The 24,483-nt window shown below is 46.5% G+C and overlaps 1 protein-coding gene across 2 annotated transcripts in view; it reads right to left on the bottom strand.

Moving 5' to 3' along the window:
* Positions 1 to 24,483, bottom strand: part of REEP1 (receptor accessory protein 1) — a 115,561-nt gene that overhangs the window by 12,668 nt on the left and 78,410 nt on the right. For both annotated transcript variants that reach the window (XM_037807037.1, XM_037807038.1), the window contains exons 5-6: positions 24,092 to 24,205; positions 1,248 to 1,425 (exon numbers count right to left, since the gene is read on the bottom strand). In XM_037807037.1, the coding sequence (XP_037662965.1) occupies positions 1,248 to 1,425; positions 24,092 to 24,205 (292 nt within the window). The remainder of the gene's footprint in view (positions 1 to 1,247; positions 1,426 to 24,091; positions 24,206 to 24,483) is intronic.

The following is a 24,483-nucleotide window of genomic DNA, read 5'->3' as shown; positions in this document are numbered from 1 at the left end:
TCCGGGGGTGACCCCGCCCCCCAGCCACCCTCCAACTCCCCAGCTCCGCCCTGGGGCCAGCAGCGCAGGGGTTAAAGGTTAAAGCATCTCCCTTCCCCTGCACCTTCAAAGCACCAGGGCTGGCTCATGCCACGTGATGCTCTTGTACCTTTTAAATAAGGGAAAATAGTAGCTTTAAAGTTAACATCTAGCCAAAAGTTTAGTTAATGAAAAATTAAACTGCACTGTTGATCGGTGCTTTGTATAAATACATCTTAACATTTGGGTTGAGAGGAGCCTTAAGAAGGACGGTTCACGGTAGAAAAGCGATTCTGTACGAGTTTAAGCATACTTGTTGTATTGTCTTTGCAGATTCTATTTTTGTTTACAATATTAAATTGTATGTTAGCAAAAATGGATGGATATTCAAATAAAATGCAGCTTACACACACACACACACACACACACACACAAGACCAAAAATAAGAGAAGAAAACAGGGCAGCTGCATGTCCCTGCCTTCTCTTAGGGGTCGGATGGCCATCCAACAGAAAAGCCACCGTCCCCCCACCTCCTGGAGAGAGGACATTCCGGGAGGGGGTGGGGGCACTGGGCTGTTGTCCTTTCCCTGGTGGGGACCTGAGTCATGGCCCCGTGCCACCCCAGGCTCCTTTTCCATCTGTGTCTAAAATGCCCCAGAGTCAGGTGGGGTCTGGCCGGGGCCTGGGGCTCAGGGCCGAGCACCCCCCGAGGCTGCACCTCACAGCACACAAACCAGGAAGGACCCAGACGGTTTGGACAGGTGCACGTCATGGCCAGGGGTCCCACAGGGTGGTCCAGCTGCCACCAACATAGCTCCATTTCCCACCACAGGGTGAGGGGAAGAGGTGGTGCCCTGAACTGTCCCCGATGCCCACCCTCGCCTGCTGGCCTTCTACAGCTGCAGACGAGCTCGGCTCCTGAGAGCCAGGGTCCCTAAAACACCACCTCCCCACCTCAGACTGTCCCGGAAACCATGAGTCCCGGCGCCGTGCCTTCCCCTACAACGCACGGCCCTGCCTTCAAGCCCGAAGCCCACGGTGATGAGAGGAGATGCCAGTGGGTCCCAAACACCCCTGCACCTGGACGGCACCTGGGGAGCCCCCTAAACGCACCCATGCCTGGGTCTCACCCCAGACTTCCTGAGTCCCCAGGGCATGGATCGGGGCTCCAGCCTCAGGGGCAGCAAAGCCCAAGGTGGGGAAGAGAAGGCAAGCAGATGCCACCTACCTGAGCTGCTGGCACTCTCGGAAGCACTCCTGGACATCTTGGGCTGGCCGTGCTTGCTGCCGACCCGGCCGGACCCCGGTGGTGGGGGGCCCGCGGGGGCAGGGGCCCCGTCTCCCCGGATGGTGGTGAGGTCCTGCATGCTGAAGCTCCGGAGTCGCTCCGATAAGGCACCCTGTCCCTGGACACAACACGGAGGGGAAGGGTGGCTCAGGTCAGAGGGCTGGCCACAGACGCCGCACAGGCCAGAGGGCGCAAGGAGGGGCTCTACGGAGGGGCAGGTGCCCAGGTGCACTGGCTGGAAACAAGAAGGACTAGGCCCAGAACATTCCAGGGACTCCTCTGGGGCTCAATAGCTGTCCCTCTGGCTCCAGTCTCCTTCCTCTCTTCGGACACACGTTCTAGAAGCTGGGGCTCAGACAAGCCCAGCACCGAGGAAATGACCACTGCCTGCAGGGCCTCCTCTCCAGAGGTGGTTTGCTGCTTTTCTGGCTTTACGTAAATAAAAATCCCTCATGGAGTTCCCAGGCACAGGAATCTGACCAGAAAATCAGAGCCTAGTGTTCTAGGTGCTCAGATTTTACTTACCCTTTCAAAAGAAATAAACTATAAAGAGTATTTTAATATGTGACAACAGCCATGTCTTTTATCAGTACAATGCATTACTGTTTATAAGGCATGTTTATTTCCACTGTTGCATTTGAGCTTCATAAAATACCCAAAAGGTAATAAAGCAGGAAGGGAAAATGATACAAAAACAATAACCTGCCGACTGTGACCATTTCATATTCTGAGAGCACAGGATTAACCTCGGAAGCAGGGAAAGCAAAATAAATTCGTTACACTCAGGAAAGGGGGGTTTCGAACCTGTGTCAAGGAGAGAGATTGACCATGACAAAGGCTCAGGGACGGCGGGTGCTGCTTCAGGGACGCCTGGGGGAGGAAGGGAGCGACCAGGGTTTGGCGGGAGAAGGAGCAGCAGCTGGCGGGTCACTGAGCACTGAGCTGGGATTTGGAGCAGGAGGTAAAGAGGTGCCAGGCAGCTAACCACCAGGAGAACCGAGCACTCGGGCATCTACGGAAATCCCGGAGAGCGTGCTGACTTCCCGAGGGTACCTGGGACGGCCGTGGGGAGAGGTGTTTTATTTGGTTAAGGAAAGAGCTTCCCAGGGGTCTGGAGGACTTGGGGACAGAAAGGCACAGCAGATACAACAGACCCAACAGAGAAGCACAAAGGCCATTAGAGCAGCTCACGGGAGGCCCCAGGGTGGTGGCGGGATCGAGGGAACGCGACAAGGGTCAGGAAAGCTTATTAAGCTTATTCAGGGGGTGGAAAAGGGGCTTCAGGGATTTTTTTTTTTTTTTTCACTTTACTTAATAAAGAAAAAAATAATAAAAATGGGTCAAAAAAAAAGCAGAGCAATTCAGTGAAATGACTTTAGTAAAAGATCGAGATAGGATAAAGGAGCAAATGCAAAATGAGTTAGTTAAGGTAAGAAGGAAACGAGAGGCTTTCAGACAGGGTTAGAAGAAAAGTCAGAATTAAACAAAGAAGTGTTAAAATATGAAAGAGATAGGTCTCCCCACCTACAAAGGTACCAAATATGTGTTTCGCTGGGGTACTAACGACCACAACCAAACCTATTTAAACGATCTAATATGCACAATTAGAATTAGATGAACAGGTAATGGCATGTTTGGGAGGCTTTATGTGAAAACAGACGGAGACCCCCCCAGGGCCTCAGACGCTGCTCTAGGATGTGGTGGGGAAGGGGTGGGAGACTTCCCACGCTGAGTAGTAACAGCAGGGTTGTCGCTGCTGAGAAAATGAGGGCTGGAACCGGACAATCGCCTCCAAACCTAACCCTAATGATCCATGTTTAATTTTTACTCAGAAACACTGTAGATGACATCTAGAATTCAGAATAAATTAGATGACTAAAGGACAAAGAAATGATTCAGGAATGTATTCTGAGTAATTAACTGAGTAATTTAATGTTACGGGCGACCACTCAATGATTCACTATCACTTAACCTCCCATCAGTTCACTTACTATTTATCAGGTACTTTCTATGGGCAAGACACTGTGCCAACTGTTACTAGGAAATACCAAAAACATAACCCAATTTCTTACAAAACATAAAAAGACAAACGTACAGATAACAACACAGAGGTGTCGTGCCAGAAGCCAATAGGACGAGGAGATTAAAATCAGCGAGCGGTTCTAGAGTCAGCTCTGGATCCCAGTGCTGGGTCTATCCCAGTTTTGTTCTAACAGAATCCTGGGGGACCCTCACCTCTCTGTGCCTCGATCCCTCATCTGCAGAACAGCTTTCCCCTCTCAGGATGGGGGTGAGGAGCATGTGAAGTGATGGTCATAAGATACCCTTACAGAATAGCCGAAAATTAGCAACCACCTAAATGTCCATCCAGAGGGGACTGGCAAAAGTGAAGTATGACTTATCTATGCAATTCTAGAGATCAGTGGAAACTTCTCCCCGGCAAGTGGAGATCTTTGGGTTTTTCCCATGCCTTAAATCTTCCTTCACCTGAAAAGCAGTGGGTTTGATAAAACGTCTAAGATTTGTTGGCTTTCTTAGAGCATGGTGATGCATGACTTTAGCCCTTTCGTCTCAACATGTTTTATCCAAAATTACAAGAGATTGCATAAATGATCCGCAAAACTTCTCTTTTGCACTCTATTTGAATAAATTATTCACGTCAATCTACTCTGAAAAAAAAAAAGATACTCATTATACAGCCCTTTCAAAAAAATCAGCTCTGCTGCTGCTGCCTCAAACACACACATTACAGTTGGAGATCAGAGGAGGACCAGGAGGGGCTTTAAAACCCCAAGTCCAGGTAAATGATTAGACACTAATGCTATCAACATAGCTCTTGCAAATGCTTAACAACCTATCTGAGAGAAAAGAGTAGCAGGTATCCCATGTATCCATTTCACCTAAGCACTCCCCGAAGCCAACTGGTCTACCTCCAATATCACCAGCATCATGAAGAATGGACGTGGCTGAGGTTAGGAAAGAGAAAGAGGTAACAATAGCTCAGGATAAACCTCGTCCTGGGTCAGAGGAAAGCATAGTGGCTTGGATACAAAGTTCTTGAAAACAAATTAGCCCTTGCCTGTCAAAACAATCTGAGATGGTAAAAATCAATATGTCTGTGTCTCTCACTTGTAAGCCTTCCAGCTCTGTGTGGTCTCTACTCAAACACTCACTTGCCCTCCCTCCCTGCAAGTCCCACCCCACCCTCCACTTGGACACTGTCTGAAAAACTTTCATTTCGTTATTCTGGACCAGTGTTTCCCATACTCTTCTGGGAACACCAAGGGTTGTTAATTGGTGCTATGCAAAATTGGGTCCCCTATTTTAGGAAATTAAGTTTGGGTTCCCTAAGTTTGGAAAAGCTTGATTCCATATTCCACATATGATAGGTCCTACCAGAGAGAAACCTGTTTCAATTTGTTTAACTCAATGTATCATAGACATATCTGACCACAGTGGAATACACTGCTGACTATCCAAAAATCATTCGCAACCCCATTCTTGCAATGGAGAGAATGAACAGATTTCCCAACCTCCCGTGCAGTCATGGAGGGCCATCGATGGAGTTCTGGCCAGTGGGATGTAAGGGGAAATCTGCCAAGGAATTGCTGGGAAAGAGGATTTCTCTTCCTGTTATGCAGGAGAAGAAAGGCCTGACCCTGCTCCCTGTCTTCTGCCTTTGCAACAGCCATCGTGGCTGGGAGATCACAGAGGCACTCACCCAGAGCCGAGTCACTACAGGCCACGACAGCAGCCACCGACTCATGGACTTCCTGAAAGTGATTTTCATCATCTCCCAGACGTATTTTTTCACCATTATATTGTGGTCATTGCCTACACACGGTCACACTTGGTTCTCACTCCCCATGGCATGACTGGAAAACTGAAACCCCCCCAGTGTTCCAGTACCAAACCATCTAAAAATCACTCGAGGAGCGACTATGAGCCCTGATGGTCTAGGAAAGAAAACATTCCACTGTCACCTTCTGGTAAGATCAGGAAAGTAGCAACACCAGAACTGGCAGAAAGGGTATCAGCAGCATGGGTGGAAATCTCAGAGACGACAGCTCTGCCTCACCACCGCTCTTGAAGGCACAGAGAACCACATAGCATGGTCATAAATGGATACTGATGAGCTGAGTTGAAAAGCAATCCAAGGATTTAGACTCCAAGAGTGAAGAAGTGAGGTTAGAAATACCTCAACCAGCTTATTGTGCTTTTATGTTCCTTTTAGTATCTGTGTGAAAGTGATGCAAAAAAACAAATCCATATCGCAATAAGTCTACAAGTGTTCTAATACATAAAAGTAAAAATTCTAATGTCTTCATTTAACTGGCAAAATGTTCTTTCTTAGTGGTACACAAAACGACAGTGTGTCTTACAAACCATGGCATTTTAGATTCAGTGAGACGGGGTTTCGCTTCTCTAACCATCCCAACTCTCAGTGGAGCCTGAACTTCCTAGCAGGCATCCGTACAGTGATCTTTAACCATTGGCACTGTTTGCTGGTCTGCCTCCACATTATGTTTTATTTTCTCTTGTGGCCTTGGCATCTGCCGCTCTACCTGGGACATGGGGTTGTGGCGTTGAATGAATGAGCAATGACCATTTATTGAGCAACCCCCTGGGAAAGTACAGCAAGCAGGAAATTCCCCTCTCCCCCCACCCCCATCCGTGATGCATCAGCAAAGTCCCGGATCTTAGGGAGCCCTCCTGTTGAACAGAGACTAGAGATGTGTCCACAAGGAGCGTGTAAGAAAGGCCAGAGGGCTGCAGGGTTGCAAGGCCAGACGGCCTGCATGGGAGTGACAACGCGCCCAGAGGAGCGCATACCTGAGCCGGCCTTGAGGGACTTGGATGGGTGAAAATGGGGACCGGGACAAAGGAGAAGTGTATTTCTTAGTCTCTGTTGCCACTCAGAGCTGTTACTTCATCCCACCTCAGATGAGGTCTTTGCAGTTCTGTCTGCTGAGGAGATGGGCGTCCAGTGATATTGTGTTGATGGCCAAATAAATGCATCTAACTGACCTTCTGCTTGAAGGTTAAAGGGTTTCCTTTAAAACAACCAAGTCAGTAGAAGGGAGGGGTAGGAGCAAGACTTACTGAAAGACTGGATAGTCTCTTTTGTACTTTTAGAATTTTGCACCATGAACATACATTATCATTAAGAAATCCTTACAATTTAATTTTTTAATGACACCCATGGCAGTCTCCCAAGGCCACTCTAACAGGGACCCTGTTTTGTGAATATAGGGTTTGGGTGCTGCTGACAAATGCTATCTAGGCCAAAACATTAAGGTGGGCAAACAAAAACCAGAACTGAGAGAGAAGTAGAGCTAAAAAGAACTTTCCAGAACTGCCAGTCTGGCTGCTCTCCAGACCTTGCAAGCCTAGTCTCAGTTTAGCTATTGGTCTCTCTTGGTCTTCGCAACCTCATCAGGAAAATGCAGGATTGCAGATTCCCTTCCAGCTGGGAAATTCTGAGTTCAGGGATCTACGAGCTTGCTCTGTGGCTCGTTATCCGGCTCTGGTAGCAATTCCAAAAGAAGAGTGTGTAAGACGATTTGAAAAGTTTCAGGACAAATGTCAGGCCTCTCGATCTAACTCTGAGAAGAGTGAATAAACTCTGGCATGTGTTTTTAAGCCTTGCCTCGATTTCCTTACCAGCCAACACTGAATTTAGGATATGAGCCATGGGAGATGTTGAGAATTCTGGGGCCCTTCCCCGAACCGAGGTCAACACCTTTTAGGGACATCTGGTACCTGTCCCAGGGTACCACACGTCCTCAGCAGTCTCTCCCCTGTAGAAACCACTCCCCTGCACCCCCGCCTAGCAGCACAGGACTGTAGAAGGAGACATACTTGCACATGCTTGATCTTCCATGAAAAAACATCTCCTACTCCTTTTGTACTCTTGACCTCTTTATTCCCCCAAAGTGCCAAAGTATGGTCTACCTGGTTTTGCTGCTATTGCTTGTTGACATGCTGTTTGTTTTAACAGACTCCACTTGCTGCTTTCTGAAGACATGCATGCTACAAAGTCCAGCAGCTCTTTCAGCTGTGCTCCAGAGAACCCCAGAAATTCTACAGAAGTACTTTCAGGGGCAAGGAAGGGCCATTTACTCCTGGACATTTAAATCTTTTCCTGATTAAAACTCTTAGGAAGCTGGACATCAAGGGTTAAACTACATCACTGAAATGTTCTCTTAATCTGCAACCTTTGATTTCTAATCCTTCCCTCTCTTTCTAAGGGATAAGAAAGCCACGTAGCCAACACACTTCAAATTCTGTTGGTTTTGACATTTTACTGAGTCAGGGGAAGAGGTGAAGTCTGAGAAACCCAGAACGCAGTAAACAGGTACTCCAAGTAAAGCAGTTCACATTAGTGGAATGCCTGACATTCAGGCACCGAATTCGGAGCTCGGAGTCCACTCAGTGGTGCTTCTCCAGCTAAGCTTTCAGGGCCCCTGAGGAGGTTGTCTTTTCTGGTGGGCAAACCAAGGCACAGCTGAGCCAGAATTCTAGCCCACCTCATCTCCCACAATATCTAATGCCTCCAACGGATGACAACGAGAATAAAGACAGAGGTTTTAGTGAATTCAGGCAGTTGACAACAAAGCCACAAGCAAACCACATTTCCCAGCAATAACTCAAACGGAGTTAGTATTTCCTTCTAAATTCCCACGGTGAGCCCACCTGGCTGGCAGAGTCCCCTTCGACAGCTACACATGCTTCACATCAATGCCAAGCAGACTCCCTATCAACATGCTTGATGAAGACCCCTGCCTTACTGCGACATAAATCTGGATTAACACACAAAACAGAAACAGAGAAGGAGAAAGAGCGAGGATGTCTACTAAGAGAACATCCATAACCAAACTCACTTCATTCTCCAGGCATTAAGTGACCAAACAAAAGAACAAGAAATAAATTCATCTCGTGTTAGACGCCACCAAGCCAACACAGGACGGGGATTTGGAAGGATGAGGAGGGGAGCCCTGACTCTCTGCTGCGGGCAGGGATTCACACACACGCAGGGGCCAGGCAGAGAGACCCCCAACTCTGATCCAGACTGGGTGACTGGATCCGGTTGGAGTTAGTCACACCTCTCGACCGGGTTACCTGCCCTTCTTTGAGGTCCAAAGAGTAGACAAAGTGAAAGAGTTGAGCCACCTGATGAAGGGGAAAAGAAAAAAGAGCCATGGGCACCGAGCCAACACAATGGGGTGCAGGGGAGCCCTGCTGTCCTACCCCCCATCCTTTGCACACACATGCACACATGCACACGCTCACATCAAATGCTAACGGGGTGTTGACGAGTGAAGCCCCACAGAGGAACGAAGATGAATACAGTCCGGTTCCTGCTCCCAAGGAGCGTACAGTCTAAGCTGGGGCATCAAACACAAATACCTGGAGAATTAAACAGTACGAGGCAGCAGGCGATGCTACACTCCAGAGGAGGCAGAGAACACTATCGGCTCTATGGCAGGGCCAGCCAAGGCTGCGTCCTCAGAAAGAGGGAAGGGTTAGCGCGGGCAGGTGAGTGTTTGAGGCTAAGGTGTGAAAGTGGGAAACGCAAGGTCTATTTGGGAAATTGTGATGGCCTTGTCTGAGGAGAGGAGAGACTTACTTGAGTGTTGGTGAGTGATGGAAGATACACCTGGGAAAAAATGGGCTCTGTGCCTAATTTTGGACTTTGATAATAAACTGGGACTGCCACCAAAGGCTTCTGAATAGAGAGCAATGATGGGAAGAAAGCAGGATCTTAGGATAACGAGAACATTCTGGATATACCACATGGCAGGCACTGAGAAGTTCTTGCCTTCTTCTCCAGTTTGCAACCAGCACATGGATGCCTGGAATAAAGGCTGGATTTCCCAGCCTCCCTTCTGGGAAGTGCCCTTAAAAGGAGATGGTGTGTCAGCACAGAGGGTGGGACTAACTGCTCTCCTAAGGGCCCTCCAGCTAAGAACAAGGCAGAGTCACTGCCTGCACAAACTAGCATATGCTTTTCTGATTTGCATGCTCACAAAACAATTTAAAAAGAGCATGGTCAAATAACTGCAGCCAGCAAAGACACAATGCATAAAAAACTAATTTTTCAACTGTTAAATGCAGTAATACATCCCAAGAAATCAGTCGTCCACTGCAAAGGACATCTATCCATGAATAATAAAAAGGTCAAGATGGTGAAGAAAACTAGCAAATAGATTTGCAGTCAAGCCATAAGCCCTTGGAATCTCCAAGTATTTGCTAGTGTTTGTGGACACCTACTAAACAGTTAAAAGCTTTTTCTTTATTAGGCTAAAAAGCACAAGTTGTAAAATGGTTACTTGAAAAATTCCTAAATTTGGACTTCTGCTTTCTGTTCAAAGCAATAAACCAACTTTCATAGCAAATTGTTCAAGGTGTTTCAAGACTCTTCAGTGCCTGCATTCTGCTTACCAGCCACAGTCTACAGGATAAACAGAATGCAGGAATTGGACTTTAAAAGACAGCCTAGCCAAAATCTGCTTGAGAAATGGGACAAAGCTCTACTTATTGCCCTCTTGAAGACAGAAGTAGCACCCTGAAGCAGGCTGGGTTTGAGGCTTTTAAAATAACATTTAGAAAGCCATTTCTAAAGGTTAAATAGGCAGGTAACATGCATCCCTGCTCAATATGTCAAGTTTTTAAGTACTAGTTCAGCTACTAAGGCCCTAAATTCCCCACAGGTGTACCCCCTTACACCGTTACCAGCCTAAAAATTAAGTCTGGATCTGTACCTAAAAGAACCAGTAGCCCCAGGTTAAACTAAATCCTAAATGGTTTAAGCCTTATTTGGTATTACTTGTTACTCATTCTTTTCTTAAGTTGCAGGAAAATAAAGCCCTAAAATCCACCATACAGAATCAAGCTGCAACTGTTCCAGGGTGAAAACACACCTCCTGTTAAATGAAAACTGTGGTAACAATAAATCCTCCAGAAATTCAAATCGTGCCTATCATCTTCCTAATTGTTATGTCTACTCTTGTCCTAGTCAAATGCCTCTCGTCTCTATGTATGAAACCCTTTACATCTTCCAAAATTCTGGCTAAAAATGATCCATGGTGACTTAAATGTAGAGAGTATAAGGAATGTTTTTATTAGAAGGAAAAAGAAAGTAGTTTTGTCCTAAATGACTGGATGTTTCAGGATGTGGGACAAAACCACGATGAATGCAGAAAGTTTGCGGAAAGGAAAATTTATTTCTGTGGTCAAGGTTAGAAAATAGTAAAAACTAGTGATATCGCTACTTAATGGTAAAACCTCACAATTTAAAGAGGTGGTTTTGCAAAACAAAATGGCATTAAATATTCTGGCCACCACCAAGGCGGTCCTTGTGCTCTAATTAATATGCAACGTTGTATGTATGTGCCTGATAATTCACAAAATGTAACCCTTTTCATCTTCCAGAACTCTGGCTAAGAATAATCTTTTCTCCCCCGAAGAAAACCAACAATATCTGCAAGTTATAAGTCAGAAATTTCACCGGATAACCCCTTAATTTCTTCATCACATTTGCCAGCATGAAGCAGCCAGAATGACCGGCGGCCCAATTCCCAAGATTGGAAATGAATATTATTTTAAGGGGGAAATTGTAACAGTGACTTTTAAAATATAATCTTAAACTGTAAGCAAGCAAGAAATTGTACGATGTAACCCTCAAAGCTAGAGACAGGATGCAACGGAAGCTCCTATTCTCACAAAGGAGCAATTTGTAAATGCGAAGTTTGCAAACATATGTAAATGTAGTTTGCACCTTGCCACCTGGCTCCTGAAGAAAACGGGAAAACAGGACATACCTAAGTGACTCCCTTTGTCTCTAATGTCTCTAATGGATTTAGCCAATTGAAGAATCACTGGGAGATGCCCCTAACCTCCCAGGTAGATAGGCCTTTTGTCTATCACTCTTGTTGCGTGATTCTCTCTGTCTCTGGACCTGGGGATAAAACCCAACTGGAGAAACACTTGAGGGGAAGCAGATTTGGGAAAACTTTCCCTGCTTTCCACTGGCATAATAAACCATCTTTTCCTCTTAAAAAAAAAGGAGATGGTGTGCAAACCAAACATTCACTGGCAAGAGAGGGCTTTCTGGGTGCTTCTGATTTGAATGGGCTGGAGCTGAGGTGCCCACGGAAGCTGCCGATGGAGGAGATGAGGAGCAGGGACATGGACATGAGACGGTGTGGAATAATGACTGCACGGATGTGTGGGGTCTCTGTGAACTAGATCAGGGCCTGGTCACCTGAGACACGTGACCCCGGGTGATGGGTTTTCAGAATCACTGGGAAGGACCTTCCACATGCAAACAGCCTCCCCTGTCCCTGCCTATGGAAGTCCACCACGAAGAAAACTGCCTGGGCTAGAAGCTTTGCCTTGTCCATGCTTTCTCCTGCAAGAGGCAAAGCCCCTAAGGGGAGGTTAATGTGAAATCTCAGGCTAGGCTCCTTAAGAGAATTCATGTAGCAGATCTCTTTTCCTTGGGTGGGGGGGATGGTAGTGGTGGTGGTGGAGGTAATGGTGGTAGAAGGTAGTGATGGTGGTGGCAGTGGTGGAGGTAAAGGTGGTGGAGGAGGTGGCGGAGGTGGTAGTGATGTTAGTGGTGGAGGTGGTGGTGGTTGTAGAAGTAACGATGGACGTAATAGCAGTGGTGACAGAGGTAGTGGTGGTGATGAAGGTGGAGGTGATGGTGATGAAGTCAACGTGGAGCCAATGGTGGTGGAGGTGATAGTGACGGTGGTGATGGTGGCAGTAGTGGTAATGGTGGAGCTAATGGTGGTGGAACTGGTGGTGATAGTGGTGGTGGAGGTGGAGATAATGGTGGTGGTGATGGAGGTGGTGGTGGTGGAGTGGAGATAATGGTGGTGGAGGTGATAGTGACAGTGGTGATGATGGTGATGGTGGTGGTGGTAGTGGTGAAGCTAATGGTGGTGGAACTGGTAGTGATGGTAGTGGTGGGGATGGAGATAATGGTGGTGGTGATGGTGGTGATGGTGATGGGATAGTGATTGTGGTGGCGGTGGTGGTACTGGTAGAGCTAATGGTGGTGGAACTGGTAGTGATGGTAGTGGTGGAGGTGGAGATAATGGTGGTGGTGATGGAGATGGTAGTGGTGGTGGAGTGGAGATAACGGTGGTGGTGGTATAAGAGATGTCTGCTGGAAAGGGACAATGAGAGGGGGAAAGACTATATGGAGAGGGGAGGGCATTCCTCAAGACAAATTTTTCCAGCTGCTAATAAAAAGTGGAGCTAAGTTATACCTGCATTTACAAACACTCTTGCATTATCAGATGTGATAAAGCTTTCCAGAAACTATATCTTGTGGCAAAATGCATTCGTGATCCAAATCCCTTTACCCAGTAGGTACCCCGTCCTTCGCTTACATGTTGCCCCAGCCTCACCTCTAGACAGAGAGAGAGCTGGCCCGGTGGCATGTGCTAGCTGCCTTTTGTCTAGTAATGCACCTTCTTAACTCCTGGTGGTGTTTCATACTGAGTCAGAAGAGCACAGAGACAACCTTAAACATATCCTGGGACAGGGTCCACTGAGAATTAAAGGGACCACACCCTTTACACCATGGGGAGCTGTGGCTGACATGCACCACCTGCTGGGCAGCTAGAGGCCTCACAGGAAAATCTGACAATTTTCTGGGTCTCATCCCCAGGGAACCTGATACTGAACACAGCCTCCTCCTGAGACCTGGGTCCATCTGGTCTGGGAAAATCTGATTGGGGTAATCAAGGAAACAAGATGCTCACAAAATGCATTTTGCTCACAAAAAATTATGAGTCACACTAGGAAAAATGAAGATATGGCCCAGTCAAAGGAACAAATACACTTCAAATGAGATACAGGAGGTGAAACAACTAATTAAAGATCTTCAAACAAATATGCTAAATCAAATCAAGGAGTTAAGGGAAGATATGGCAAAAGAGATGAAGGATATAAAGAAGACATCAGGTGAACATAAGGAAGAACTCGAAAGCTTGAAAAAAACAATTGGCAGAACTTGTGGGAATGACAAGCACAATAGAAAAGATGAAAAACAATGGAGACAGAACAGATTCATGAACTGGAGGACAGGATATCTGAAATCTTACATGAAAATGATAGGGAAAAGAATGCAAAAAATATGAGCAGGGTCTCAGGAAACTGAAGGAGTACATGAAGCATATGAATATATGCACTTCCAGAAGGAGAAGAGAAGGGAAAAGGGAAAGAAAGAATAATAGAGGAATTAATCACTGAAAATTTCCCAACGCTTATAAGAGACATAAAATTACAGATCCAAGAAGTGCAGTGTACCCCAAACAGAATACATCCAAATAGACCTATGTAAGACAGTTAAAATTCAGATTATCAAACGTCAAAGACAAAGAGAGAATCCTGAAAGCAGCAAGAGAAAAGCAACCCATCACATACAAAGGAAGCTTGATAAGACTAGATGTGTATTATTCAGTAGAAACTATGGAGGCGAGAAGGCAGTGGCATGACATATTTAAGCTACTGAAGGAGAAAAACTGCCAGCCAAGAGTTCTATATCCAGCAAAACTGTCTTTCAGAAATGAGGGTGAGTTTATAATATTTTCAGACAAACAGACACTGAGAGAGTTTGTGAAAAAAGAGACATGCTCTCCATGAAATACTGAAGGGAGCAATACAGGCAAATAGGAAAAGACAGGAGAAAGAGGTTTGGAGCAGAGTGTAGAAATGAAGACTGTCAGTAAGGGTAAAAAGAGAGAGGAAAACAAAATAAAAGTAAAATAAGATACGACATATAAAATCCAAAAGACAAAATGGTAGGTAGTAGACATTACATTGAGTGAAATTTGCCAGAAACAAAAGGACGGATATTGTATGGTCTTACTAATATGGACTAACATTGATGAGTGAAATTTGAGAGGTGAGAACACAGGTTGTCAGGAGATGGAAAGAGGTTAGAGACTGGGCATTTGATGCTGGAGGAGTACAGAAGGTTCAACAGGATTGATTGTATAGATCCAGAAATGGAATGGATAGCATGATAGTATGTGATCGTAGCACAATATTGTAAGTACTCTGGACAGAGATGAGTGTGAGTATGGTTGAAAGAGGAAGGCTAAGGGCAGGTATGACACCAAAAGGAAAGACAGATGATAAAGACTAGGAATGTATAATTTAGGAAGACCTGGAGTGGTCAATGGTGGTGATTAAATGTACAAACATAAGAATGTTTTTAAATGAGGGAAAACAAATGAATGTCAACTTTGCAAGGTGTTGAAAATTGGATGGTATAGGGGAAAAATACAATCAATACAAACTAGAGTCCATAATTAATGGTAACATTATAAGATGCTTCCATTAATTGTAACAAAGGCAATATACCAAAGCTAAATGTCTATGAGAGGGGGATATAGGGGAGTGATATGGGATTTTTGGTAGTGGTGGTGTTCTCTGACCTTTTTATTGTATTTATTTTTATTTTTCTTCTATCTTTTATATTTTTATTCTTCATATTTTTTCTCCTTTTCCTCTTTCTTTGCAGAAGAAATGGAAATGTCCTCATATAGATTGTGGTGGTGAACGCATAATTAAGTGATTATACCAGGAATCATTGATTTTTGACTTAGGATGGATTGTATGGTGTGTGAATAAAACTGTTTACAAAATAAAGAGGGATACAAGTGCTGGAGAAAATGTGGAGAGAGGGACGTACCTATTCTCTGTTGGCGGGGAAGTAGAATGGCCCAGCCCTGCTAGAAGGCAGTGGGTCGGTTCTACAGGGAGCTAACTCTGGGGTTGCCATGCGATCCTGCAACCCCATTACTGGGTATATACTTGGGAGAACAGAGAGCAGAGACCTGAGTGGATATTGCACACTAGTGTTTACGGCAGCAGTAGTCACGATTCACAATGGATGCAGGTGTCCTACGGGTACCTCGACGGATAAACGGGATGGTGAACTGTGGTGAATACGTACAATGGAATACTGAGCAGAGGCAAGAAGGAATGAAGTTGTGAGGCATGCAACTAGGTGAACAGACCTTGAAGACAGTATGTCGAGTGAAATAAGCCAGAATTGAAAAGAGAAACATTATAACACCTCACTAATATGGACTAACTGTAATGTGCAAACCCTGAGAATTGAATCTGAGAGCACAGGTTATCAGGGGAAAGCTTATGGTAAAGGTTTCTAGGTTGTAAGCTCTTACAGCAGTCACATCTATTCATGAATTGTAATGGTTATTTCTAAATTCCAAGATGCTGAGCTGTTTGTGTATAATCTGGTTGGTTCCTGGAACTTTGGGAATCTGTGTGACACCTGAGACTCAGAGTTAGAGTTCAGCAGCAAGAATGTCAGCATTACCCCATACAGCAAATGTTAAAGAGTCTGAAAAAGAGGCCTGATTTCTATTAGAGATATGAACATAATGGATTCAATTAGACCTAAGGTAAACCAGACTAAAGAGAAAAGGATGCTATTGACTGTGTTTTAAAACCTCAACTTCAGTGTGAGACTAAAGTAGAAAATGTTTATTTGGTGAAAAGTCTATATTTTCTATAGCATGCTATATAATTTAACTTGTATGGTCAGTTTATTCAAACACTATAATTACATGGAACCTGGAACAGAGGGGTGAGATCTGGTTGGTTTATACAGGTTAGTGTGAAACCCTGATATATCTCAGAGTAATTTGGGCAGAAAATAAAAAATATTTGCAAAGCCCCCTTGAGGACCTGGGGAAAAGTGTGGAAATATTAAACTTCCCCACCTGGGGAATTCCTGATATTCTTGCAAGCATTGGGGACTACCGTTGTAGTGGGCCAAGCCCTTGATCTTGAGGCTTGTCCTTAAGATGAAGCTTGTTACTGCAAAGGAGAGGCTAAACCTACTTATAAGTGTACTTTTGAGAGTCACCCCTAGAGAACCTCTTTTGTTGCTCAGATGTGGCCTCTCTCTCTAAGCCAACTCGGCAGGTAAACTCACTGCCCTGCCCCCTATGTGGGACCTGACTCCCAGCGATGTAAATCTCGCTGGCAATGTGGGACATGAGTCCTGGGAATGAGCCTGGACCTGGCATCGTGGGATTGAAAAAGCCTTCTGGACCAAAAGGGGGAAGAAAATTAAAAAAAAAATAAAGTTTCAGTGGCTGAGAGATTTCAAATGGAGTCTAGAGGTCATTCTGGAGGTAACTCTTATACATTATATAGATATCCCTTTTTAGTCTATGAGAGTAGCTAGAAGGAAATACCTGAAACTGTTGAACTGCAACCCAGTATCCTTAATTCTTGAAGATGATCATATAACTATACAGCTTACATGATGTGACTGTGTGATTGTGAAAACCTTGTGGTCCACACTCCATTTATACAGTGAATGGGCAGATGAGTAGAAAAAAGGGAGACAAACAGTAAATAAATAATGGGGGTGGGGGAAGGAGTATGAGATGTTTTAGGTGTTCTCTTTTATTTTTATTTTTATTCTTATTTTTATTTTTTGAAGCAATGAAAATGTTCAGAAAATTGTTGTGTTGAATGCACAACTATATGATGATACTGTGAACAACTGATTGTACACTTTGGAGGATTGTATGGCATATGAGTATATCTCAATAATATTGCATTAAAAAAAAGGTTTTTAAAAACAGCAAAAAAAAAAAAAAAGTTTCCTGCTCTGCAATACTGAATACGCTCCTCTCTCAGGTACTCAGCCACCATTCCTCAGGGTCTGGTGGTGTAATCCAAGCATAAAATGGTCAGGCCTGTGTGTGTGCGTGTGTGTGTGTGTGTGCACGCATGCGGTGGTGGGTGCTTTTGACTGATGCAAGGAACGCTGGACTGGGACCCAGAGCACCCGGCCTGACCCCAGCCCAGCCCCCGGCAGCCGGGTGACCCCCCGTGGAGTGAGGGCTCCACAGCTCCTTCCCGCCCCAGCAGCCTGCGGTGGGACATCCCTCCTCTCTCGCCGGGCCAGGTGCTCAGGAGCTGTAAGCTGCCCCTCCATGACCCACATACCCAGGGCTGATGACGAGGAGGAGGCAAAGCCATCGACAGGACTGAAGCAGTGAGGGAACCTAAGCCGAGGGTGGGAGAGTGGCTTGCCCAGGGAGACACCCAATTCTGCATTCCCTCTACCCCCATGAGGAAAAGATGGGATGGAAGCCCCAGACCCCCACTGCCAGGGAACTCAGCCTCCCACTCCGCAAAAGACGCTGTGCTGTAAACCACTTCCCAGGCCAGCATCCGATTTGTCTCTTTTTGTTCTGTTCAACAGTGAAGAGAGGAGCATGATCAACCTCAGAGCTCAAACCGACCTGTCAGGTAGCATTTACCAAGCATGTGTGATGTGCTCTGCCTCCTGTGACGTCTTTGTGTACATCGTCTCTTGCAGCGATTTTGTGGTAGGCAACGTCATTATCCCCATTTGCAGGTTAAGAAGCTGAGGCTCGCAGAGGTGACACACCTGCCCTGGGTCCACACGGTACATGGCGGAGCTGGGATTTTTAACCTCTGTTAGCTCATCTCCGAGCCCACCCTTTGTGGATGTACTTCATGCTAAGCACTGTTCTATTGGCTGTGTCAGCTAAAACTATGTACGACAGTCTTCCACTCCTTCACCACGTGCTGAGCACCTAATGGGGAGCAGATGAGACATGAGTATGAGTGAGTGCTGTGAAGTGCCACTGGAGGACCCAGGGGAGAGACCAGATCCGCCTGGAACCAGGGAAGGCTTCATGGAGGAGGTGGCTTTTGACCTGGACAGGATTTCAAACAGGTGGGCATGGCAGATGACGCACCAACACGAGCAAAGGCGGAGGCGGGAAAGAGAAAATTCTAGAAACAGCAAGCAGAGTTGCCATTTCTAGAAGAGCACAGCTGGCAGTGTACAAGAGAAGCCGGAAAGGTAAAGGAAGACAATGCTAGAAGGCTGGGTGGGGTCAGGGCCGGTCCACTCGGGCAGCTACTTCACCAGTCCAAGCTGGAAGGGAGGGTGCAGGGGAATAAGGCCCGGAAAGAGGAATGGATATCCAGTGGTCAGGAGATGAAGGGTAAGTGGAGGAAAGTGGAGCACAAAGATGACTGAGATTGGGAACTCTGGTGCCTGAGGGGACGGTGATTTCATTATCAGAAAGAGGAGACACAGAGGAGGGGCAGCTTGGGAGTTAGGGAAATGTGGCCTGAAGAGATCAAGAAGCCAAGGGATGTTCTGCAGAGAAGTCAGTCTGGAAACCATGCACATCGGATGTCCGCAGAAGGTGAGGAAAAGGATGAGATGGCTCCAGAGGGAAAGGGGAGCCTGGAGAAATCCTCCCTGCACTAGGGGATGAGGGAGGGGAGCAGAAGGAGCAAGACGAGAGAGGAGTCAGAGAGGAGAGGGTGACCAAGAAGGTGCTGTGTCACCACGGCCAAGAAACAGCTCTCGTTTCCGCTCATGTGTAACCCTCAAGCTGTCTTCTCAGACCTTCTAGGTTCAACCAGGTTCTTCTCTAAGGGCAGGCAGGCAGGCTTCTCTCCTTCCACTTGGGTTCTGGAGGCCTTGGGCTACATACGGTCTCCAAATGCAAACATGGAACAGGACAGGATGCAGGTAATGTCAGACCAGCCACCCCACGGGAGTTCCTGGCCCTTCCTCTACAGCTGACTCGTAACATTGGGTCTTTTGTTTGTTTTAATCCAACAAAGCATCTGAGTGGAGTGAGGTGACGTAACTCCAGGTAGAAACAGTGAGAGAACAAGAATCCAGAATTATGGGGCATTGAATGACTGTTTCAAAGTCTTGTTTGGTGCTGCTTCGACATGTTTTGAAAAGCTAAACACAGGTATAAACTGATTTGTTTGACAGACAAGAGTGTAGGGAATAATTCCAGAACTTTCCAGCAGGCTGTCCTTAACAGTTTGGATAATTTTGATGTTTAAACTGGTTGCCACAGTGAATTCTAAATATTAACTTTATGCCACATAGCCTTCAGCTGAAACAGAAGGAAAGCCGACCTGATGTAAGCTAGCAAGGTGGCTGCCTGGTACAAAGACAACAAGCAGGGTTTCTTGGAGTCCATGCCCACTCTGATTCAGCCGACGCAAGGACATGAAGCCAGAGGAGTAAGACACAGGATCTAGAGAGGGGACGTGGTTTTCGCCTTTTCCTTGGAAATGTCTTCTAGGCAGGAGCTGATCCAGAAGGTTTTATAAAAAGAAAATCAACACCTGTTCTCTCATTAGTTGTAAAAGGGTAGTTTTTTTGGCTAGAAAAAAAACAAAGGTGAGGGCAACCAACTCTGGTCTGGTCTGAAACCACAGTCACCGAGCTTATGAACTTTCTGGAATGAGCTTCCGATTCCAAAAATAAAGTTTCATGGTGGTTTGAAAGTGGCATTTTATTCAAGCAAGAGGTTTGGATGACACATGGATGGGTAAAAGAGAAGGATATGAAGGATATAAGGAAAGGGTTTGTTTTTTATTTTTTACTGTTTATGCTGAAATGTTTCTTAGAGTTTATATTTTTAAGGCAAAATTTAGAGGGGAGAAAAAAATTGAATAAGAAAACATGATAATTTATCACTTAGTGGACACTAGGGCCAAAACCAAAGCTTGGCTGACCCCTGGTGGCTGCTTCTTTAATTGCAGGCAAAGGGCCTGGATGTGGGCTGGCAGGTCAGGAAAGTGGGAGACCAGGTGAGAGGAGGGAAAATCAAGAACCTCAGCTTGGTTGATGCCACAAAGGCTGAATTTACATCTCTGTTTTCCTGGTGAACCTCCAAGAGAGAAGTACCAAGACACTGAGTGAGTAAGGGGATTGGTGGGGAAAGGGGTCCTGTGAAAGCCAGAGCACCTGGAGAGGAAGCGGCAAAAATAAAGCAAAAGAGAACCAAAGAAGTTTAACCGAGGGCTTCGGGCAGTGCTGCCCAGGAGAACTTTCTGCGATGACAACACATTCTTTACCCGCACCAGCCAGTATCTGTGGCTACTGGGGACTTAATATGGGGTTGGTACAACTGAGGAACTGAATTTTAAAAGTACTTAACTTTAATTAATTTAAATTGAAATAACCACATGTGGCAAGCGATGACCCTATAGGATAGAGTGGGCTTGGGAGAATCACAAAGGTTTATTTTTCAGATTAATCAACAACTGTTTAATGAGTAGCTATGAGAGCAAAGCGTTAAATAATCAGGCTTTTTGTTTTTGTGGTTTTGTTGTTGCTTTTTATAGCATGCAACAAAAGAAAAGATGGAACCCCTCGTCTCAAGAAGCTAACACTCTGATAGAGAAATAGTCGATTACTTTGGTGGAAGAATTTCTATTCCCATCAAAGTAGCTCCCAAGTGGAGCCCTGAGCAGGGTGACGAGAAATCCCAGGTTGCTCCAGTGGCCTGTGGTCCTGGTGTGGTTCTTTCAGTACCCTGTGCTGGTTTGGATATAGTATGTCCCCCACAAAAGCCATGATCTTTTAATCCAATCTTGTGGGGTGGAAACTTTTGATTGAATGTTTCCATGGAGATGTGACTCACCCAACTGTGGGTGAAACCTATGGTTAAATTATTTCCATGGAGGTGTGGCCCTGCCCACTCAGGGGGGGGGGGTGGTGTCTTGATTAGTTCCCTGGAGTATTTAAGAGAGAAGCTAAGAGCTGACACAGACCCAGATGCTTGCTGATGCTTGGAGATGCTTGGAGAAACTAAGCTAAGAGATGAAGCCCAGAGTTTGCCCCGGAAAAGCTAAGAGAGGACCCCTAGATGTTTAGAGAGAAATACCCTGAGAGAAAGAAGCAAGGGCACACAGGAGCTGAGAGAGAGAAGTGAAGACAGAAGCCCAGAGACATTTTGGAGAAAGCCATTTTGAAACACAACCCAGGAGCAAAGGACCAGCAGATGCCAGCCACGTGCCTTCCCAGCTGACAGAGATGTTCCAGATGCCATTAGCTTTTCTTCAGTGAAGGTATCCTCTTGTTGATGCCTTAGTTTGGACACTTTCATGGCCTTAGAATTGTATATTTGTAACCTAATAAATCCCCTTTGGAAAAATCAATCCACTTCTGGTATTTTGCATAAGAGCAGCATTAGCAAACTGGAATACACCCCATTCACTTTCTGGTGTGTCCTGGTTTGCTTGGCAGGGTGTCTTTTTTTTTTGCAAGCAATTACTCTATCTCCTTTAATCAATAAAGTTGCTAAGAGCTCAGCTGGCTGCAAAGCACTGTACTAGGCACTTTGGAGGAGTAGGAAAGTGGAAGAATTTCTATTCCCATCAAAGTAGCTCCCAACTGGCATTATGTCTGGGGGAAACCAACAGAGCCCCCCACACCCAGCTTTCCATTCTCAGTATTAATGCTCGTAAGGGGGCTAACTCTGTACCCCCGGAAAATCAGACAAGTAGACTGCTTTAACCCTAATCACCTGTGAGTTTAGGTTCTGGATGGGCTCCAGCAGTGACCCGCTCAGAGCTGGCTGTTTAAAAGTCATCTGGGGAACTTGTTAAAAATAGCCACCCAGGGCCCACTGCCTGAGATTCTGATTCAGCATGTCTGAGAATCTATTAAAATCTTAAAACAAAACAAAACAAAACCAAAAAAACACCTCCCCAAGTGGCTGGGAATGAAAGCCAGATTTGGACCCACTGGAGAGTCTCTGACCCCAGCCTGGAGGGGTCCACTGAGGCTGTGGAGACCACTGGAGACCACCTTGGCCACAATGGAGTTTACTTTTTTCCTTTTAGTACACATCTAGCTGTTTCAAAAATAGAGGGCATTATTTTTGGGAGAGATGTGTTTTCCCTCTCAAGGTATCTATATTTAAAGAGGAACAGAAAGGCCCCCCCACCCAAGGCAGAGCTTTTTTTCATCTGAAACCAAATTAGGCAGAGGGCTGGCGTCCCTGGTTACTTTAGTTCAACCGAAGAAGAGGACAGCTAACGAGGGTTATTTCCTGGGGCAGGTTCCAGGGTGTCTGGAGCATCCTTCTGTCTTAGTTACTGTTAGGGTACCTAGCAGGAGAAGTCTCGGGCTCCCAGGGTCCCCGAATGTTCAGGGAGGCTGGCGGTGACGCCTTAGAACCACCGGCCAGGACGGACTCAAGACTCTAAAAGCCCCGGCTTGGCGCAGACCGGGAAAGCGATGGCCCTGTCGAGGTTACTGTGTGTGAGTGAACTTACACACACACGGCTGAGTGCAAAGCCACACTGATAAACGCCCCACGTTCATTCCACTCTGACCCAACAGAGGAAAGAGCAGACACCTGTTTTCTTAGTCGTGCAAATTTGGACCTCAGGAGCAGAGAGGATGGGGTGGGGGAGAGCAGCGGAGAGAGGGCATCTGTATCTTTATGTTGCAAGACTGGCCTGATGGATTTAGAATTCGGAGATTCTGAGTTCTCTTTTGCTTTTGGCTTAAAAATAAAAACATAAAATGGCTGCATCTTAAACAGAAGGCTCTTAGAATTCAATGCTCTTTGGAAATCCTGCTACATCTTCTTGGGATATCTCTGGGTTCCCTTCCAAAGATGACCGGGGGAGCCCACAGTCTTGCTGGCAGCACTTACAGCAAGGGGGCTCTCCAGCACCAGCTGCGTGGAGCAGGGGGACACTTCACTACAGATCTGTGTTTGTAGAAGGAGCGGAGTCCTTGTCTGAAAAAGGAACCATGCCCTTCCAGAGCTCCTTCCAGGGCTCCCTCCCGCTCTCCAGCCTTTGTGTGAAGAGCTCCCCAGCTCCAGGTGGAAGGTTCTTTTCAAACAACCACTCAGCCCTGAGCGCTGAAGCCATCTCCCAGAGAGGTTCCTAATGACACGCTCCTCCCTGGTCCAGAACCCAGAAAACCCAACTTGGGCCACCTCACCCAGCTGGCTGTCAGCACACTACATCCGTCCCCCCAAAGCCCATGGAGCACTCAGATCTGTTCTCATCACCCTCTTCCAGGCCTTTCACAGCTCTACCACCTCCTTCCCCAAACCCGTCACCATCCGAACTTAATACAACCCACCTCCCAACCACGGTGTCTTCCCAACATCAGCAGAACTGCCTTGTCTCCAGCCCAGCTGATGGCAACCCCCTAGTCCACATTTGGAGTTGGGGAAGGGGTTATCACCGAGCAACACTGGGGCAATCTGCTACATTTACTCTGGGAGTAAATGTCTGACCAATTTATTCTTTCAGGCTGGGCACACAATGAGAAAGTGACGCCGTGAGAAGGAGAGCGTGATACGAGAAGCTAGGATGGAAGGGGCTGGATGGAAGTGACAAGGAATTCATGCTTAAATCATTCTCCCCCAAGACCAGAGTTTATTTCAAACCCCCTCCATCCCAGGTAACACTGCCATGCGCGTCATCGCCGTCCGTGTTTGCAGCACCCAACTGACCCCAGCGCTGGGGGCTCTTTCCCTGCCTGCTGGGCTTCATGAGTTTGGAGCCCACCCACTCACTTAGACAGCCCCCTCCCCCATCTGTCTACACTGAGTTTGTGTGAATTGCTCAATCACCCCGGGAAATTCCTGCTCTTCTTTGCTCTTCTTTCTCCAAGTAATTTAGAGCTTCTAAACCTGGATCCACAGACAAGCTTCAGGGGCAATGGGAACCTCTTGCTATGGCAAATGTCATTTTTGTGTTTGTGCGGTTCTGGGGAGCAAGGTTCACCCTTTTTTTCCATCAGATCGTCAAAGGGATTCTAAAAAAGCTGAGGAACCACTGAGGGGTCCTTGGCCTGCCCTGCGTGGGAGGCAGTGGGGAGCGATCAGGACAGGCCGGGGGGCCTGAGGGGCTCCTGGGGCAGGGGCCAGGGCCCCGCACGCTACCTTGGAAGCGGCCATCACCGCCGCCGTGGCCGCCACGTTCAAGCCCCGCTTCCCGAAGTGCACGAGGGCATCGTAACTTCGGTCTTTCGCTTGGACCAGGCAGTCATCAATTTCCTGTCAAAGAAATAGAAAAAACAGAGGCAGTCCAAAACAGAGGGTTCAGATTCGCATCTGTTCTCTCCCCCTTCTCCCGGGTGTTAGCAGGTTGCCACTCACTGATTCTCACTGGGACTAAGAAGTCATAAGGTGCTTTGGGTGTGTTTGTGTAGAGAGGAGGGGGAGAGGAACAGAGCACAGAGAGGAGGGAAAATGGGAGTTTTGAAAAAATAGCAACCTACTGACCCCTGGGTGTGTGTTTGGCCTGGGGCGGGGGGAGTTGGGGGGTTGGGAGG

This window comes from Choloepus didactylus, chromosome 17, assembly GCF_015220235.1.
Source record: "Choloepus didactylus isolate mChoDid1 chromosome 17, mChoDid1.pri, whole genome shotgun sequence".
In the NCBI taxonomy this organism is placed as follows: domain Eukaryota; kingdom Metazoa; phylum Chordata; class Mammalia; order Pilosa; family Megalonychidae; genus Choloepus; species Choloepus didactylus.
This window is presented reverse-complemented; position numbering and strand designations above follow the sequence as displayed.